The following is a 20521-nucleotide window of genomic DNA, read 5'->3' as shown; positions in this document are numbered from 1 at the left end:
TCCACTTTTTCTGGAGTTATTTTGTTTGCTAAGACTTTTTTGAGATTTATAAATAAAATTTAACTTTCTGCAATATTTTTTTGCTCATTAATTAACTTTTTTTCATCATCAGTGTAAGAAATACTTTGGTTATGAATTACCATGATCTTTCTTTTTGTTTCAAATCCTTTGTTATGTGTTTATTTCCAATAACTTTTGCTTCTGTGAATATTGTCTAATTTTTGTCTTCTGTGAATATTGTGAAATTGTGTGACTCTGTGAAATTGTCTAGTTTTTTTCTTCTGTGAATAACTTCTTTTGCAGGCTTGCCATTTTTGAAATAAATCTTTGTTAACATAAATATTGAGAATCTTTAGTTTTCTTGCGCTTTTAAATTTCTAATCCAGTGACCCCTAACATTTTGCTAAATAATTTCAAAACTTTTATTCAGTTTCATCCCAAATTTCGTTTAGACTTTTTGCAATTCTCTCAATCCTTAAGTTATTTCGACCTTTCTTCAGAGATTCTTCATTTCTTGGTTAAAGTTTTATTACAATTTGAGCTTTCAATCTCTTTAGAATCATTAGCAGCTTTTACCTTTTGGTTGATTAAATGTTCATATTAATTTAAACTCTTTTTTTATATCTTTCATATCTCTTTCCAAAAAAATAAATTTATCACAGTCCATTGATTTTATTCTGATATTATTCAAGTGTGCATTAAATATTTTCAAGTTAGCACTAAGTCTTTGAATACTCTTTCTTGCTCTTTAAATAGTATTTTTATTACAAAATTTTAGAACAATTTTTTTACTGAGCTGTTAAAATTATTCACCATTGATTAAAGCTTAGGTGCAGATTTTGTTCAACTTTCTGAATAATTTCTCATTCAATGCAAATAATAGTTTTAACTGCGCATCTTTTTTTACTAAAATTTTTGATGGTAGCCATTTTTTTAATATTTTCTAATGATGTTTCCTATACTATTAGACTTAACATTTGCTATTTTGATTTCTGAAGTTCACTTTTCGCCATGATCTTATTAACAAGAACTTATAAAAAAACTTTTTATTATAAATAACTAATTGAGTAACTTAAATCAATCGAAATTGTTTGTTTATATTTTATTAATGCAATTTTGCTAACCCTTAAATAGAAAAGTTAAAAAATGATTTGGGGGGGAGGGGGAATACAGTTTTTTGACCACCTTTTTCTGATTTACTTGATAATTACTTTTTTAAGTATAAGAATATGAATTTATTTGTAATAAAAATGTTATTTAATACATATTTAAATGTAAAAAAAAAAAAATAAGTTTGAGTAAAAGATTTAAAAGTAACAGAAAAAAGTTCATTTTTATTAAAAAGTCATTAGGGGGTTATAAACTTTTTTGACATTTAAAAGTACATGGTGTAGTTAAGGCAATTTTAAAATATTATAGCGTCTGTATGATATTCTGTTGACTACCACATATTTCCGTTAAATGATCAGGTCTGTAAATTATGAAAAAAATTAAAATGATAAATTTTGCGGTACCATAATATAAATGTTTGTAGCAAAAAAACCCAGGCCAAAGATTCTTTTTTTAAAAAAAAATCTTCTTAAAATCATGATCGCTCGTTCAAATTTGAAAAAGATTTTAAATAAATATGTTTTTTAGGTGAAATGAACATCATAGTTTAATAATATAATCTGTTCTGATTGTTTATTGGCAATTTTCCATAATTATGAGCTATTTCTTGGTCGGAATTCTAGTATTTTTTGAATTCTAGTAATTTTATAAATTGATAGAAATGTTGTATTTTGACAACTATATATAGTTAATATACATCAGAACCAATTAGAACTAGGATCTATAGTAAATTAAGGCACTTTTTTAAAACATTTTAACTAAATTCATGTTAATGCCGATGAGCGAAAGTGATCTAAAGACTCCAAAATGTTGTTCTTTAGATTCGCTATTAGGGATAGTAAAAAGGTTTTAAAAATTATTATAAAAAAGAAAAGTTTCTTTAAATATTAAAAAAACCTGAAACAAAAAAAAAAGTTATAACATCTAAAGCTCTCATTTGGATGTAGTATGCTGATAAAATCATGGTAATTTCAAATAAAAGAGTTGAAATAATTTGTAAATCGCCTTAACTACACCGAGTAAGAATTTTAAAAGTAGTGTAAAATTGAGATTAATTGAATTTCGTTTTTAGATGGATATTTAATCCTGTAGTGTTTACTTCATTTAATGCTGACAACATTAAACAAAGGGCGATCCACCCTGCTTTTAGTGCAAGTAACAATGCAGAAATTTTAAATTTCAAGTAAGTCATGTTTAAATATCTTTTAAAATCTTTTTAAATTTGCAACTACTTTGCTATAAATAAGTTCTAAAAAAAATCAAATGTTTAAAATGCTAACATATAGTGGTATATCTTAATATAATTTCTTCCTAACAAAATGTATTAATCATTCATATTTAAAGAAAAAACAAAAGCAACGAGGTAAGAGGTAAAACAATATCAGACCAAGAATAGATTCTTGTTGTATCCCAGAAATTACTAGAAGTAATGAAGTGTCTTGTCCATAAAGATCAATGCTCTTTTTATTAATGACTTCTAATACTGCTATTAGATAATAGATTTTCAATAATATAAATAATATCAAAATTGTTACCTAGCCTAGCACTTTTTTTTTAGATATCTTTGAAAGAGTTAAAAATAGTTATTAGCATCTTTGAAAGAGTTAAAAAGAATATATAAATAGCAAAAAATTTTTTGAGATTTTCACTTTTTTTTTCTAATGACAAGTCTTCTCAGGAAGTGTATAAAATTGCTTTGGTGTCCTATAATTAATATTGAACCTAACCTAATATTGAAATTTCTTAAATTGTTGGCAAATTTAATTTTCAATTGAAAACTTTTGATTTTTTTTACTTACATCTAATTAAAACATGAGCTGCTAATTTTTCAATATACTGAGATTTTATTTGATTGAATTTCCAACCAACTATTTGGATCGACTGAATTTTCAACCTACTGTATTTTCAATCTACTGTTTTTTCAATTGACTTAATATCTAAGTTTTTCCAGTATGTGTTTTGTACATTTTTTGGTTGATTTGAATCAAAGTTTAATTTGATTCGCCTATTTGATTTACCTAAACAGAAAACAACACCTTAAAAATCCAAAGAAAAAATGTTAAAAAATGCAGACTAGTAGGTTAAAATGAATATCACTTAGAGTTGGTTGAAAATCGGTTGAATATGAAAATCTGTTGAAAAATAAATTAGTCTAAAATAAAAATGAAAGAGAAATATAGAAAAATAAGCTAGAAAAATTTTCAAATTAAATTTTTATTTTTATTTTAAAAGAGTTTTATTTTAAGGCGACTTTGGGAAAAATCAAATTTTCAAAATCATCTAATCTAAACTTACAAATTTAATTTAAAAAACAGATTATAAGTCATAAATTTAACTAAAATAAAAAGACCTAATATGCAATTTATTTATTTATCTTTCCAATATTACAAGTTTTTAGTGTAAAAGAATAAGAAGTCATTAACACTGTCATTTTATATTGATATAATGTCATTAGTATTAATAGCATTATTTATTAATAGTATTATTTTTTGCATTAAAAATTTGTTATATTAAAAGATATACAAATATATTTTACAAATAGATTGGAATTCATTTTCTTGTTTTCCTCTGTATTGAGAAAAAATATACAATAATCCAAAAATATGCAACTACACATGGTTCCTGGGAAAGTTGGACGAAGTTTTTTTTCTTTTAGAAAAGATGTAAATATTGTGGAAACTGAGGGTTGTAAAAATTTTGTAACAAAAGTAAATGAGGGCCTTCTTCAGCTTTAGTGACCCTCTTGGCCTTGGAGAAGTGAATACAGTCAAAAAAAATAATTTTTTTATACTTTGTAAAGCATGTAATACACTTAACAAAATTTATTTTTACCTGTATTAAAGTGGAGAGAAATTTGAAAATTTTTTTTGTCAACTTAAGACTGTGAATACACTGTAAAATATTAAAAACATTCAAGTTACTTATAAAATCTCCAGAATGAGTTTTTGCTTTTACAGGGTAAAAAAATTTACAGCAAAGTGTACAAAAGCAAACATTTTGAAAATTTGGTGGTACCTGTAATGTCACCTGTACACCTGTAATGTCACCTGTACACATGCACTTGTAAATTTGGTGGTACCTGTAATGTCACCTGTACACATGCACTTGTAAATTTGGTGGTACCTGTAATGTCACCTGTACACATGCACTTGTAAATTTGGTGGTACCTGTAATGTCACCTGTACACATGCACTTGTAAATTTGGTGGTACCTGTAATGTCACCTGTACACATGCACTTGTAAATTTGGTGGTACCTGTAATGTCACCTGTACACATGCACTTGTGAATAGATGTTTTCTGTCTTTTTGGAAGTGAATTGGTTAAAAATATATTTCTGATAGAAAATTTATAACTTTCTATCAGAACTTTATAAAATGGTAAATAAATTCTATAAATCCAAATTAAGGAGATGCTGCCGCAGTTTTCAAGTAAAAGTAAAACTGTAAAACTTGATGTTTTAATTTGAAGTTTACATAAGTTAGATATTTGCATATACTTTCGCTCACATATTCTTATGAAAAAAGTGCTGTGAATCTATTTTGGTTTTAATGACTGCCAACAGTTCTGTGTCAAACACGCTCGAAAGGGCATTACTACTACTACTAACACAACTATTAAGTTTGGAAATACTATAAAGAGATAATGTAAAAAAAACAAAAACTTTTAGTATTTTAGTAAGCTTTAGCTATAGCAGCATATGTATATATGAGATAAAATATGTAGAGCAGCATATGTAATCATTTGTTTGTTACAGCATTCTTAAATTTTCTAGTGCTGAAGATGGAGGTCTACATAATTGTAAAGCATGCTTAGAAAAACCTGAAATCATTTTAATGCCATGTTATCATCTTGCAAGATGCGCTGGTTGTGCTCATTTTGATGAAAGTTGTACAATTTGCAAACAGTATGTAAAAGATACAAAAAAGGTATTTTAATTGCATGTATTTAGCAGGTTATCTTATTCCATCTATATCAACAACTCCTTTATTAGAAATCTCTCTGGGGCTGATATTTACATCAACTAATGTTTAATACATTAAAATTTTTTATTTTTCAAACATTACTTTATGATATATTTTCTTTATGTCTAACAATGGATAAACCTGTTTCTTTGAGAAGACTGAATGTGCACTCCTAAATTATTCCAATTATTAAATGATAGAATTATTCCAATTAATAATTTATGGAATTATTGCAATTGGCTTATTAGAAATGTATTCTTTTTAAATTTTTCAAGAATGAATTCTCCAATATTTGTTAAGTATTTTTAATGTTCATTATGTTTCATCAATCTTTAATCAGGATACATGTGTTCTTTGATGGTTATTACAAATATATCCTTCAATATTAATTAATGTGCCTGTTCTTCAATTTTCATAAAATAATTGTTCTTTTCTTTCGTTAAGAAAGAATTCTTCAATGTTTTTATGTTAGTAAAAAGTTTTCAAGTTTTTATATTAGTATATTTTTCTTTTATTGATGTTTAAAAATATTTATTTATTAGTGTTTATTAAAAGTTAATAAACATTTTTTTAAATAGAATATTTTAAAGTATATTAAGGTTTTTGTCCAAACAATATAAATAAAGGGAAAATATTTTTCTTTTTCTTAAGTTAGGTGAACTAATGTGTGACCTATGTGATGATCACGCTGCTGCCATACTTTTTAAGCCCTGCAATCATCTGGCTTTATGCAATGGTAACATTAATGTAACATTTTCATATATAAAAAATAAATATTTTATAATTATTTTATACAAAGTGTAAAGTAATGTATTTAATTTTTTTTTAATGTTTAAAAAAATATAAATGTATTATTTATTTTATACTTTTTTTCTGTGTTGCATACTATTTCTTGTGAACTTTAGTTTTAAAATTTACTTATTCATTTTTTTATGTTTAAGGATGTTCTTGCAAAAGTAAAAAGTGTTCTATTTGTTAAGAAGTTTTTTTATGTTTAAGGATGTTCTTGCAAAAGTAAAAAGTGCTCTATTTGTAAAGAAGTTTTTTTATGTTTTAAGGATTTTCTTGCATAAGTTAGAAGTGTTCTATTTGTAAAGAAGTTTTTTTATGTTTAAGGATGTTCGTGCATAAGTAAAAAGTGTTCTATTTGTTAAGAAGTTTTTTTATGTTTAAGGATGTTCTTGCAAAAGTAAAAAGTGTTCTACTTGTAAAGAAGTTTTTTTTATGTTTAAGGATGTTCTTTCAAAAGTAAAAAGTGTTCTATTTGTTAAGAAATTTTTTTATGTTTAAGGATGTTCTCGCAAAAGTAAAAAGTGTTCTATTTGTAAAGAAGTTATAAATGAGAAGATTACTATTCTTTCCCAAGGTAAAATTTTTAAACACTTTTTGTTGTTACTTATAATTTGCTAAATTTTTGTAGTTTGAGCTAACTGTGGTTTAATTTACATAATAATGTTTAGTTTCCTTTTTTAATATTTATGACTGTTTAATGTTCATTTGTTTTGTTTATTTAAAATTAATTTGTGAAATGTTTGTACTGTGTATGTTTTTAGAACATACATAGTACAAACATTTTACAAATTAATTCAAATAAACATACATAAACATTTGTACTATGATATTCAGTTATGCTAGTTCATTTTTGTAAAGTTTTATTATTTAAGCAGTTCTGCTCCTTTCTCAGCTCTAAACTGTTGCAAATTAATTTTTGGTGAATGTTTTATGTTTCTTAACAACTTTGTTGCAGCAGATTGTAGCATTTGGCTATGGACTAGGAATAGGGTTACCAACATTTTTAAGTTTAGCTTATCTAAAGGTTTAGTGTTGATATTGAAAACCTCATTTCATTTTTTTTAAGAATGATTTTCTAGAACATGTATCAAATTAGGTTAGTTTTTTTTATGCAAATAATAACTTTAAACTATACTTTAAAACACTGGCTAAATGACATTTATAGTTTTAAAAAGCTTTTTTTCCTGAAGATGTTATTTTCTGGGTGTCCTAAGTATTCATTTTATTCTGGGTGTCTTAAGTATTCATTTTATTCAGAGATTTTGTTTGAGGATTACAGATTTTGCAGCTTGAAGTGCAAAGTAACCAAAGAAACCTAAATATATTTATACTCCCACTTCTACACATAGAGTTGTTTAAATTTTTAATGAAAAAACAAATCTTTTATTGGATTCATAGTAGAATTTTTTTATTGATTGACTTAACTCTTTTACAATAGACCCAGGTGATATTTTTAGAAAGAAAAGTAATTTTTTTAATTATAATTTACAGGAGTGGTATAGTTACAGTCTGGCAGCACTAGACAACTCTTTTTCTCAAAAGACTACGGTACATTATATAATTTGACCAAGCCTAATAAAAAGAAGCCAACTTAAATTAGATATGCACATAATTTTAAAATGTTTCAAAGTGCAATTATATTGTTTTTCAAAACATTGTTTTTGCATTTTAAAATTTGTTTTCTTTTTAATTCAAAATATGAATGTATCAAAAAGAATTTAATCTCTACAGTCGCATTTTGAATCATGTTTTTTTCTCAATTCAAAAATGGTTGGTATCATAAATAAATTTGAAACTATATTTGTTTGACAAAGTCGAAATAAAATAAATTTTTATTTCAACTTTGTCAAACAAAGTTAGTGTAATAAAAAACATTATTAATTAGGCACATGGAAATTTTCTTTTAAAATAATAAGTAACGGGTGATAACTAAAAATCCAGACAAAGTTTAAAGGATCATAACTTCCTTGTTTTTTAATGTTTTATAAAAGTAAAAAAAGTATATTATAGAAAATTTTTTAATTTATTCAAATAATATTCAATTTGATTCAATCACTCTATTTCGTCTGACACGGTCAATCAAACTCTTGGTGCGACTAACTGTCTCTTGGATAACATTAAGATCAACTTTGGTCAACCAGTACTTAATTCTTTCTTTAAGTTGTGAAAGTTTTCTTGCTTGCCAATTATTCTTATACACAAGACCTTTCAATATTGACTAAAAATTTTCAATGAGCCTGCATTCGGGTAAATTTGGCAGATTATCTTTTTTTGGTACAATTTCAATATTTTTAGCCTTTACATATTCCATTACGCTTTTAGCATAATGAGCAGATGCAAGATCTGGCCAGAACACAAAATTATCATTTAAATGATGCTCTTCTATAAACAGGATAAGTCTCTTTTGAACACAATGCTTTAAGTAAATAAACTGGTTGATAGCGTTGCTAGATTCTCAAAAATATGGTTTTGAGGTACCTTTGGCCAAAATAGCGATCCAGACCATTATTATTTCTGGAAACTTCTCTTTTTGGCTGTATTTTACATTCGGTGGAATAAAGTATTTTACATTCGGTGGAATAAACATACTGGAGTAGTAACTAGCATTTATCGAACTGTGATTTAAAGTAAAATACGATTCATCGTCAATAATCCATTCAAAGTCTTGGTAATTTTGGTAAAGCCAACTGCAGTATGTTTGAAGTCTTAGCATCATTTGCTCATGTCGCTTTGGAATCTTTTGCTTTTTATAACATTTGATAGCAGACTGATTTCTGAGTATTTTATTAACATATGGTTGCAAAACACACTAAATTTACGAGCTATTTGCCTCTGTGAAATACCATCTTGATGGTCAAACATGGTTTTAAGCTTAGAAACCTTTCTTTTTGGCATTTTTTTGGCTATACAACCACTTCCAGGCTTTCTTTCATGTCCAAATTTGTTTTCAGCACGTTTTATTATCTCATAAATGGCAGTCCTCGGAATATTTTCAGCAAGAAAATGCTTTACTGTGTATGTTTTGCTGAGATTTATATTTTCCAAATAAAACTCATACACACGTTTCCACTGCTGCATCATCTTTTTTGGTTCACCTTCATTTTTAAATGATTGATTCAAATACTTTTTATGTTTTTCTAAAAAAAGAATATATGAGCTAAACAAATATATTTTAATTATTATGTATATTTATTTTAACACAAAATTAACTTTAACTTTATCCGGATTTTTAGTTATATTCCGTTATTAGTAAATTGAATTACTTTTCAAGCATATTTTAAACAAACGACTAATTTAAATTCGAATGAAGATTGACAGAAAATTATTCTTTTTCTGAAAAGTTTATGGTCAATTATGGTTTTTAAATTTTTTGCTCTATGCTATTTCGTAATCTTCAATTTCACTTTTTTTAAACTAATAAATTATATTTAGTTAAACAATTAATTCAATTAATCTTATTTGTCAAAATTTAGTATTCAGTCATTTTAAATTTTTTACTTCACTTTTTTTACCCATAAAAAATTACCCAAAAAATTAAAAATACCAAACTACTGATTATGATTGCAGACAACTCAAGTAAGACATATGCGGTATTTCAGTTGCTTGCAGGACAACCAGGAAAAAAACAGAGGTTCTACCTCTAAGGTGTACAGTTTATAGCTGGGTATAATCTTCGATTTACATTTATTTTTTTCAAGACAATTTTTTAATTCATAAGTTTTTTATATAAACTTAAAATTTCTTGTTATTTCGATAGTTTAAGTTCCCAAAACATTTTAGTCTAATGATTTAGTAAATAATTAGTTTTAATGACTGTTCCATAATTTTTTTGGTTGTATAAATAAATTTATTGTATATTGTAAACTTACTTAGATGATAATGATCCAATTGATACAATGAAGTTAAAAGAAATGGAAAAACAACTCAAAGAATTACAAGAGCAGGTAATAACACTACGAAACAGTTTTTTGTTTTTGTTTTGTCATTAACTTGAAAGTGTATTTTCCTAAAGTTTTTTAAACCACAAAAAAACGGAAAATAGCTGTTGTTTTATGAAAACTTTGCTCATGTGACCAGGGCAACAATATTTTGAAATCTATGTTTTTTTCAAGAAAGTTCTAGATTTGTAATAAATGCCAAGCATTTTTCTAGAATATTTTGAATTGCTAGAATTGTCCAGATGATTCCAGAGCTTTAAAATTTTTTTTAGAATTTTCAAGAAACTTCCAGAATTTTCTAGAATTTTATTGAAATATTTAAAAGTAGTTATACAAGTATAAATGTGAATTTAATCAACGTTTCAAGAACCATAGGTTACAAGAAACACATTTCAAGAAGCACAGGTTACAAGAAGCACAGTTGAATTAAACCAACATTTCAAGAACCACAGGTTACAAGAAGCACAGTTGAATTTAACCAACATTTTAAGAAGCACAGGTTACAAGAAGCACAGTTGAATTTAACCAACATTCCAGTTTGTGTTATTGGTGAATTAAGAAAGAACAAATGGTATTTGAAGAGCAATAATTGTATTTGATTTGTGTCTTGAGGTTGTTTTCAGATATTAGATGCATTTTGCTATGTGTGTGCATAGTGTATGTGTGCACTTTGTATGTGTGTGCACAATTAATAAAGACAAGATTTAAAAAGTATTTTGACGAAGCAAATTGTAAAAAGTGTGAAGCCTCTCTTTTATGAATTATTACTATCTGTTGTTGAATAAAAGAAAAAATGTATTTGAAGAGCAATTATTGTATTTGAATGGTCTCAAGAGGTTATTTGAAGATGAAATACCTAATTTACCAGCCAATTTTCTACCTAATTTCTTAAATCATTTAATGCATTAAAAGTGTATCAAATTGCATTTTCAATATAATAAAACATTTTCAAACCTGCAGATCTTTTTTTAGAGTAGCTAGAGAAGCATCCATTTTTTATTTCAGTCAGTTAAGGGCATATATTGATCTTTGATCTTTTGCATAATGAAAATGTTTCAAAAGGTTCATTTTTCAGGCTACATTAAATTTGACTTATGTTATTATTTTTAATATTTTTTATAAAATGACAGATTTTTAAAATTTATTAAAATTATAATTGCCATAAGAAACTAGATTTAATTAGCTTTCCAACAGTATATAATAACCCACACTTCATTTGATTATTTAAACATAGAAGAAAGTATCTACAAAAAAATACCTGTAAAAACAATTTTTTAAATCTAAATCTGTAACTTTGAATAGAAAAATATTTAGAGCTACATATCACAGGAGACTTTTTGGGATTTTTTTGTTGTTGTTGTTGTTGTTATTTACCTCCCCAAGGCCGAGAAGGCCACTACAGATGAGGAGGTGTCTTAATAGTGGTTATAACCCTCTCTCAACTCTATAACTCCGAAACACAAACCTTGACGAACAAGGCTGCTGCGCCGAGAAACAAGTTGAATTTTCTTATCTGTAGTGTATGGTTTTAATCTACCTTGCATCTAAATTTAAGTCAATGTTTTTTTTGTTTTTGGCCACCCTGTGCAATTTGTTGCTTTAAACCATTAAAAGTTGATGCATTGCAAATCTTAACATTTTGTACTACCTGGTTTTTTGAGAAGCTCTCAAAAAACCAGGTAGTACATTTTTTTAAATCCAAAAACAAGAAGACAAGTTGAGTAGCAGAAGTGAATGAAAAACAAAGTAAAGAATTAAAAGAAAAATAAGCTGACAAAATCAGAAAAAACAAGCTGATGAAAAAAAGAAAAAAAACAAAAGAAAAAAAGATAACATCTTAGATAAAAAAAAAGTCTTAAGCAATCTTCTGTTGCTCAACAACACTTAGATTAACATGAAAGTGACAAAATGCGGCATGTAATCTTTATTAAAAAAGATTTTTGATTCACATGCCCAATTTATTATCAAGCAATTGACCGGGTATGTAAACTGCATTAATTGCAGCAACTTGAAACTAACAACTGGAATTGTTATCAGCGACTTTAATTGCTTAGATGGTCTGTAAAAGCAACAGCCAAATATTTTTGTTCAAAATTTCATACATATTTAAACTTCAAATATACATTAGTAGCCAAAATGTAAAAAATGTTTTAGCAAAAAAAAATGTTTTTTTTCTGATTGACATTTAAGAAATAAATAATGTTAAAAGTTTTTTTATGACAGAATCTTACACCTCAATGTGTGAGTTTTTGTCCTACAGTGAGATGCCAAGGTTAAAAGGAGTCAAAAGAAATGGTTTTAGGAATTAAAGCAGAAATAAAAGGTTGGAACCACTTCTAAAAGAACTGCTAAATAAAAAATCTGTTTTAGTGAATTTCGATTTTGGTAATGACTATGATCAATAGGAAAGTCTTACATTATAATCCATATTGGTTATTGAAAAGAAAGTTGTTAAATTTGACCTGAATATTAAAAGCTACTCAAAGACTTTGTGTTAAATGTTAAACTTGTCTTTATTAAGTACATTGTTAAGTACATTGTTAAGTACATTGTTAAATATTTTTGAATAGTCTTTAGAATCTGATGCAGAAGAAGTATAAGATAAAAGTTTTAGTTCATAGCATGATCTGAATCTTTTAAAGGAGAACAAGGACTGGACACAAGTTAAGGTCAGAGACAAGACATAAATCAAGGAATGAAGGTAGATCAATAGTGTTGACTTTTCCCTAATCGATTCTAACTTGGAAATGACTGTCAGTATTAGACTTTAAAATCATCAGTTTTTTTTCCAGTTCCAGAAGGAAAAAAGTTAATATGGAAAAACTTAATCTAGTTTTAATTTCATAAGACAGCTTCATAAATTCATAAGACTGCTGACAGCTGTCTTATATTTATTCGTCTAGGATTTGTAGATAAAGTTAAAGAATAAAATCATTTTCATTCTAACTTCTTGAAAACTAAATCATGAATATACTTTGAAAATTTTGTTTAAAGACACAATGTAACTAACAACTGCCCCAAACGAAACATGGGCTTGATAAATAAATTTAGTATATCAATATATATAATAAATTATTAATATATTAGTTAATAAAAGAATTATCATTTGATTTTGATTTTTCAAAAAAAGGAAGATTTTTTAGTTTCACAGTTAGCACTTAAAATGGTCTGAATATAATTTTTTAGCATACATTTATTTTCTACTTAGTATAGACAAAAAAATTTGAGAGTTTGAGAGGTGTTAATTAAATTTTTTTTTCATAATTCTGGAATACCCTAATGTCACTCACTGCGCCTATCTTCAAAAAGAATCAGTTAATAATACCAACAAAAAGAATGTCACTCACTGCGCCTATCTTCAAAAAGAATCAGTTAATAATACCAACAAAAAAGAATGTCACTCACTGCGCCTATCTTCAAAAAGAATCAGTTAATAATACCAACAAAAAAGAATGTCACTCAAAGCGCCTATCTTCAAAAAGAATCAGTTAATAATACCAACAAAAAAGAATGTCACTCACTGCGCCTATCTTCAAAAAGAATCAGTTAATAATACCAACAAAAAGAATGTCACTCACTGCGCCTATCTTCAAAAAGAATCAGTTAATAATACCAACAAAAAAGAATGTCACTCACTGCGCCTATCTTCAAAAAGAATCAGTTAATAATACCAACAAAAAAGAATGTCACTCAAAGCGCCTATCTTCAAAAAGAATCAGTTAATAATACCAACAAAAAAGAATGTCACTCACTGCGCCTATCTTCAAAAAGAATCAGTTAATAATACCAACAAAAAGAATGTCACTCACTGCGCCTATCTTCAAAAAGAATCAGTTAATAATACCAACAAAAAAGAATGTCACTCACTGCGCCTATCTTCAAAAAGAATCAGTTAATAATACCAACAAAAAAGAATGTCACTCACTGCGCCTATCTTCAAAAAGAATCAGTTAATAATACCAACAAAAAAGAATGTCACTCACTGTGCCTATCTTCAAAAAGAATCAGTTAATAATACCAACAAAAAAGAATGTCACTCACTGCGCCTATCTTCAAAAAGAATCAGTTAATAATACCAACAAAAAAGAATGTCACTCACTGCGCCTATCTTCAAAAAGAATCAGTTAATAATACCAACAAAAAAGAATGTCACTCACTGCGCCTATCTTCAAAAAGAATCAGTTAATAATACCAACAAAAAAAAATGAAAAAAGTAATAAAATGAAGTAAAATAATAATAAAAATATTAAAAAATAGAAAAAAGTTTAAGAAAAAATATTAAGATAAAATATTAAGAAAAATATTAAGAAAAATATTAAGAAAAATTCTGAAATTAATGAAGTTGCATATTTGTGATTTTTTAAAAAATTACTGATTGGTAAAAAATTTAATTGTTGCATTTATTTTAATTCCTTTTGACTTAAGTGGTTTTAATTTTATCAACTAAATCATCAAGCCAACAGCCATTTATTACCATTATTATATAAATTTTGAATTTAGGTTCGACTGGCCATTTTTCTTATGTATTTGACCATATGATACTGAGAACTGATTTTCTTTATTTTCACTTTTAATGTTTAGTCAGGTACTTTTGCACTTAAAAATATTGGTTTAATCATAAATAAATTGTTTGCATATGCTTTTGCGAACTGCTTTAATACTATTCCAATCAAAAAAATTCTATAAAATCAAATTAATTCTACAAAATAAAATAATCCCAAACTTCCTAGACATTTTGTGTTCATATTAAAGAGAATGATTAAAAGATTGATTACGTAAACAAACAAAAAAATTAATGGTGTCATGTACTAAAACTCGTAGGAATAAAACACGCTTGAACAAATGATCAATTCTGTAGATTGCAGCATATATTATGAAGACTATTTTGCCTACAACAAAACAGAGAAGGGGAGCTTTGACTAAAACAAAAAAGTTGGTTTTTCTTGGTATGCATTTTGCTTGGTATGCTTTTTTTTCAATCAAAAAAATTTAGCTCAAATGTTTTTTTTTTTTATCATTCTCTTTAATATAAACACAACATGTCTTAAAGGTTTAAGGTCCCTTTAATTAAATCCTTAACTCAAGTTACTCTATAACATTTAAAAGTAATTATTATTATTATTATTATATAGTTATTATTGCCTTGGAATCATTAACTACTATATATTTTAAAGTGTTTAAAATATGTTGTCACATCTCTTAGTGATTAGAGCATTTTCAGCAAGTTTTTCCTTGAATGGTACTTAGGCATCAGTTCTCTATGCGTCATTTAGCCATTATAAAGCCAGCTCTTCTTTCAAACCCATAAACTGACATTGAAGTCCTGGTGACCTCTTTCACAATGCGTTTAATAGATTGACTGTGAACAGGAATGTTTGGTACAATAATTGAATTGTCAATAAATTGTATTATGTCTTGCTTAATTAAATAACAAGTAAGATCTGGTTCACTGATCTCTGCTGTTTCCCAATCAATAAAATCTATCAGATTGCTTGCTTTAATATTTATCATTGATTCTTTTCCTATTCAACATTTTCTGTCACCTATGTCTTTATTTTTTCTTATATCAATGATTTTCCGCACTGCAAATCTCCTTTTTTATCTGAACTACACAACATTGTCTAAAGAATGCATTCACTATGTGCCTTCTAGGCAGATGAGCAAGCATACAGTAATACAATATCCTGCACAATTTCTTTTCCTGGTTTTTATTCAAAGCTAGCTGTTAAAGGTTATGACATTTATCTAAAATAAATAAATGTTATTTTTTATCTAAAATAAATAAATGTTATTTTTTATCTAAAATAAATAAATTATTGTCCATAAAGTATTAATGTCCATAAAATAATTAATTGTCCATAAAATAAATAAATTATTGTCCATAAAGTATTACAATTTGAAATGTAAATTTATATTTTTGTAAATATATAAGTTTTACATAATAATTAACTAAAAATGAAACCTGTATTAAGGCTGGTTGACTCTGCTCCAATTGCAAATAATTGATTATCAACCCAACTCTTGTTATTCAATCATATAGTTGTTCAACAATATGTTCCGCAGGTGTTCAACCTTCTCTCTCCTCTGAGTTATTTACAATGTGAAATAAATATCTTCCACCAGGCTCAGAACAGAAACAATAATGATCTTCTTTGATCTCCCTTTGGTGATATTTGCCATCCTCACCATATACACCAGTTTTTGTAGAGTCTTTTCTACCATCAGAGATTATAGTATATATTATATATTATAATATATATTATATAAGAATGGACATTAATGTTAAACATAAATAAACTGTTAAAGCCTTTATTCCAATTAACTTAGAAAATGAGTTTAGAAATAACAATTTTGTCTTCTGTAATTCCGAATATGTACGAAGATTTCATTGAAGAAGTTCATGTCAAAATATCAAGTTGATTTAAGTATTCAAAAAACAAAGAATCACCTTACAGCTTCTTCAAAAAGTGGGTTTTTCGCTGAAACAAGTGATGTTAAGTCTTTGAACCTTTTGAAAAATAGGTACTATGTCATAGTTTCTTCAATTGATCCAATAAGTTTTCTTTCTTTGAAGATGATATCAAAAAACAGGCTAAGTACTAGTTAATAAAAACTCTTGTTTGTTATGAATATCAAAACTAAACTTTTCAATCAATACTGAAAATGAAAAAGACGCTCTTCGAGCATGTTTCAAAGAAATTATAAATATAACTTTATATTATATTAAATAAAACATTACCTTTCAAAAAATTAAAGTTGGAGAAAAACTCAAATGGTTTTGATTAGAAAAGAAATAAAAAAGTTTTTTTCTGAACCACTTGTAGACAGAAAATTCTGTCTAGTGAAGACCTGGATGCAAGAAGAACGATTTCCTCATTTAAAAATAGTTGCTTCAAAACAACTATGTACTCCTATATCACCCATTTTTTTCTAAAAGATTGTTCTAAGAATATGGAAATATCTATGAGATAAAATGATCTAGGTTGTTGCCCAAAAACTGGAGAAATCCTTTTGTTTATTCACCATAATGGGAAGAAAATAGAATGACTCTTTGCATTTACTTATTTGTTAAAATTATATTTGTTTTGTTCTCTGATAGTATTATTGACTTTCTAAGACTTTTTGTTTCATTGAATTTATTATTTTGAATTAAAGGGCATTTATGAAGTATGTATGCAGGTATGGGAGTAAGCATAATCTAAAAGTGTCCAAGTGTGTATAAAAGGGTAAGGATAAGAAAGCAAATGTGTAAAGTAGGGGTGAGGGGTCCAGACAGCAAGTATGTTCATGTTTGGACCACCTTTTTCATGAATTTTATTGAAACGTTGATTTTTATGTTAAACAAAGACAAGAAATTTATTGAGTAAAAAAATTTATGCCAAGATATCAAAAGAGGAAAAAAACAAAACGAACAAATTTTATATGCAACTTCAAATAAAATATAATAAAAGCAAAAAAAATTAAACATTAAAAAAGGAAAAAAAGTTTTGATTATTTGGTATAAATGTTTGTGTAAAACAAATTGTTTAAATTTTCAATTTTGGTCATATTTTAAATCCTAAAAAAAAGTGTTGGAAAGTTATGATCGTATCAAGTTTTTACCCTCCCCAAAATAAATAGGGTAAAAAAATAAAACATGGTCATAATTTTCGAACATTAATTGATGAAATTTAAAACCTCGATGAACTTAACTTAAGTATAAGATAGCGTTAAAATAATTTATTTCCCTTTTATTTGGTGGAGGTAGTCGAGATAAGCCTTAAGGTTATTTTTGTTCCCAGGCTCTATTTACCATGCTTTTTAGATGCAAAACATTCTCATTCTGTACAAGCATAAACATACTTAAGTTTGAAGTTTGCACAAAGGTTGATAGTGTCGTATCTAAGACTTGAAAAAAGATCATGTTAGTGCCCATTTAGCAGCGTGCCGGTAAATTATTTTGATTTAAAGTGCTCAAAATTAAATTTTTACATAAAAAATCAATTCCCCACCCCCGAAAATCTTGATGTAAAATGTGTTCATTTAAAGACTTCTTAAAGCTTTGCTAAATTTGTTCTGTCCCTTTAATTTTTTGTTGAGCCCCTTTGTTTGCCCCTTTTTCTAACTTATAACGGATATGTGATATATCCGGCTAGATACCGAATAGTAAATTATGCTGTGTTTTAAGCATTTATTTAATTATCCTGTATTATAAGTATTTTATTTTTAAGAGGTGTACTGAAATTGGATATCCGGCCGGATATCGTATCTGGTATACCTATTTATAATGTTTTATAGTTTTAGCAATTTACATATTTTTTTTGTTACTTAGCAAAGTTGTAATGTTTGTATGGATCTTCCGAAGAAAATAGTTTGTAAACCGTGTGGACATTGTTTGTGTCAAGAATGCAGCACGCAAGTAAATCAGTGTCCAATTTGCAGACAAAATATTGAAGAAAGACTTCCGTTTTATTTATAGTTACCGCACTTCTTACTTATGCATTTTTTTTAAGGATTTTTTTTTTAAATTTAACTTTCTTAAATTTGTAGAATTTATTTGTATCAAGTTTTTCGATTATCTAAAGTATTTTTCTTTTTATACATTTTTGTATATGAACAAGAAAAATTTATATGTTTAAGTCTATCAAATAAAATATTATTAGTTGATAATTTCATAAAACAGTGCAATTTAATTTAGACAACGTTGTTTTTATTCGATTTTTCCAGTTGAATATTTTTGGATATTAATTTGTTAGAAAGTGGTGTAATGGTTTATACTTTATAAAAAGGTGACGGGATGGCATCCCGCCGCATCCCGCCTCACTTCGAGCACTGATGGTATTTTAAGTTCTTTTGGAGATAAAACAAAATTCGAGATGAAACAAAGCGATGGAAAGTAAGATGTCACAATTTTTCTAGCTCAAGAAATTTAGCTTCTAGAGGTAAAAATATTGTTTTTAAATTTTAAATTATATTTTGCATAATTTTATTTATAATTTAAAAATCAAAACTATAAGTTATAATTGGATATAAATATGGATTATTATTTTTATTATTTTTTGTTTGCAATTAGGATCCAATCAAAAGTTGTTCAAAAATGGGAATTGAAACTTCTTGGAACGCTCAAATTAATTGCTCGCCGCAACAAAACGTTTCAAAGTCATACGCGTCTTATTGCTAAGCACCATGAAGAAGAAAAATGCATGCAAGCTCAATACTTATCCTGGAAATCACAGAATAAATTTATTAAAGAGTGTCGCAAACTGATGGTTCGAAAAGTCACTAAATCAGTATATTTCACCATCATCTCGGACAGCACTACGTAGTGCTGTCAGTGATGATGGTGAAAAAAAATGATTTATTGATTTCTCGAATAACTTCTCGAACCATCAATTTGCTGAAATTGTTTAGTGTTTAAAACGAGATCTTTTAATAACGTTTTCAAAGTATTCAAGTTATTCGATTTTTCCAGTTGAGTATTTTTGGATATTAATTTGTTATATAGGCAAGGACCACGGTACGAAATGGAAAAGCGCGAGAGATTAGTTTTTTTTAAAAGGTACGTTGAAGTTTCCCGTTTCTCTGGTATGGTATCTATTTTTGCTATTTTGGAAGTAATTCTTTGAAAAGTGAGAAGGAACAAGTCCAAGTTTATATTTGAGCATGAATAACAAATTTTGAAATATATTTATTTGATTTACTTTAAATGCTTTCAAATTTTTTAAAAGTGGCTCAGCATATGAGAGCCTATCCTTATTAAAAACTATTCTTACAGCATGTTTTTGTTTTCGATATAGTGTGGTTAGTTTGGATTTATGAGCACTCGCCCATGCAAAATTAGGGTATATGTAGTAGCTTTGTATGAACGAGAAGTATAGGAACTTTAAATTATCAGGAGACAGTATAGAACTTAGCTAAACTTATAAAGCTTAGCTAAAGGATACCAATGTTTTTTGGTATTTAATATATCTATATATGATTTCCATGAGATGTTCTCATCAATAAGTAACCGTAGAAATTTAGTTGCTTGGGTTCTATCTATTTCTTTAGTATTTATATTTAGCAAAAGTAAATATTTTATTTCTTTAGTATCTATATTTAGCGAAGGTAAATATTTTATTTCTTTAGTATCTATATTTAGCGAAAGTAAATATTTTATTTCTTTAGTATCTATATTTAACGAAGGTAAATATTTTATTTCTTTAATATCTATATTTAGCGAAGGTAAATATTTTATTTCTTTAATATCTATATTTAGCGAAGGTAAATATTTTATTTCTTTAGTATCTATATTTAGTCAAGGTAATATATTTAAATCAATAGTTTAAATCAATTAAAAAATTAGTATACTCAAACGATTTTTGTATGATAGTCGACGTTATAAATGTGTCAAACGGGTAGTTCGTCTTGTACTTTCTTAATTTTATCAATATCGATTCTTAACGATGGATTGCTGGCTGTTACAACGAATTCAAAATGAGGGCGTACAGACGTTGTGTATAGAATTTTTAGAAGTTGTGGAGTCATGTGGCTGAATGTACGGTACGACATGCCTCGAACACTCTTAGCTTTATTGATTGCATAGGCTGAATTATAATGCCATTTTAAATCTGGCGTGATCATGACGCCCAGATCATGTTCGACTAAAGGTGATGCAATCTCGATGTTATTATTGTTATAAGCTAGTATTTATCGATATTGAGTTTAATATGCCAGATTTTATACCACTAGACTATGTT

The 20521-nt window shown here is 27.0% G+C and overlaps 1 protein-coding gene across 1 annotated transcript in view; it reads left to right on the top strand.

Moving 5' to 3' along the window:
• Window positions 1-18479, top strand: part of LOC100198632 (E3 ubiquitin-protein ligase MIB1) — a 45793-nt gene extending 27314 nt beyond the window's left edge. The window contains exons 5-10 of the mRNA XM_065814674.1: window positions 2183-2293; window positions 4884-5037; window positions 5725-5809; window positions 6365-6439; window positions 9739-9809; window positions 18115-18479. Of these exons, the coding sequence (XP_065670746.1) occupies window positions 2183-2293; window positions 4884-5037; window positions 5725-5809; window positions 6365-6439; window positions 9739-9809; window positions 18115-18261 (643 nt within the window). The 3' untranslated portion in view covers window positions 18262-18479. The remainder of the gene's footprint in view (window positions 1-2182; window positions 2294-4883; window positions 5038-5724; window positions 5810-6364; window positions 6440-9738; window positions 9810-18114) is intronic.
• The last annotated feature ends 2042 nt before the right edge of the window (window positions 18480-20521 follow it).

The sequence above is a fragment of the Hydra vulgaris genome, chromosome 12 (genome assembly GCF_038396675.1).
Source record: "Hydra vulgaris chromosome 12, alternate assembly HydraT2T_AEP".
Classification (NCBI taxonomy): domain Eukaryota; kingdom Metazoa; phylum Cnidaria; class Hydrozoa; order Anthoathecata; family Hydridae; genus Hydra; species Hydra vulgaris.
The sequence above is the reverse complement of the archived record's forward strand: the minus strand, read 5'-3'. Positions and strand labels throughout refer to the sequence as shown.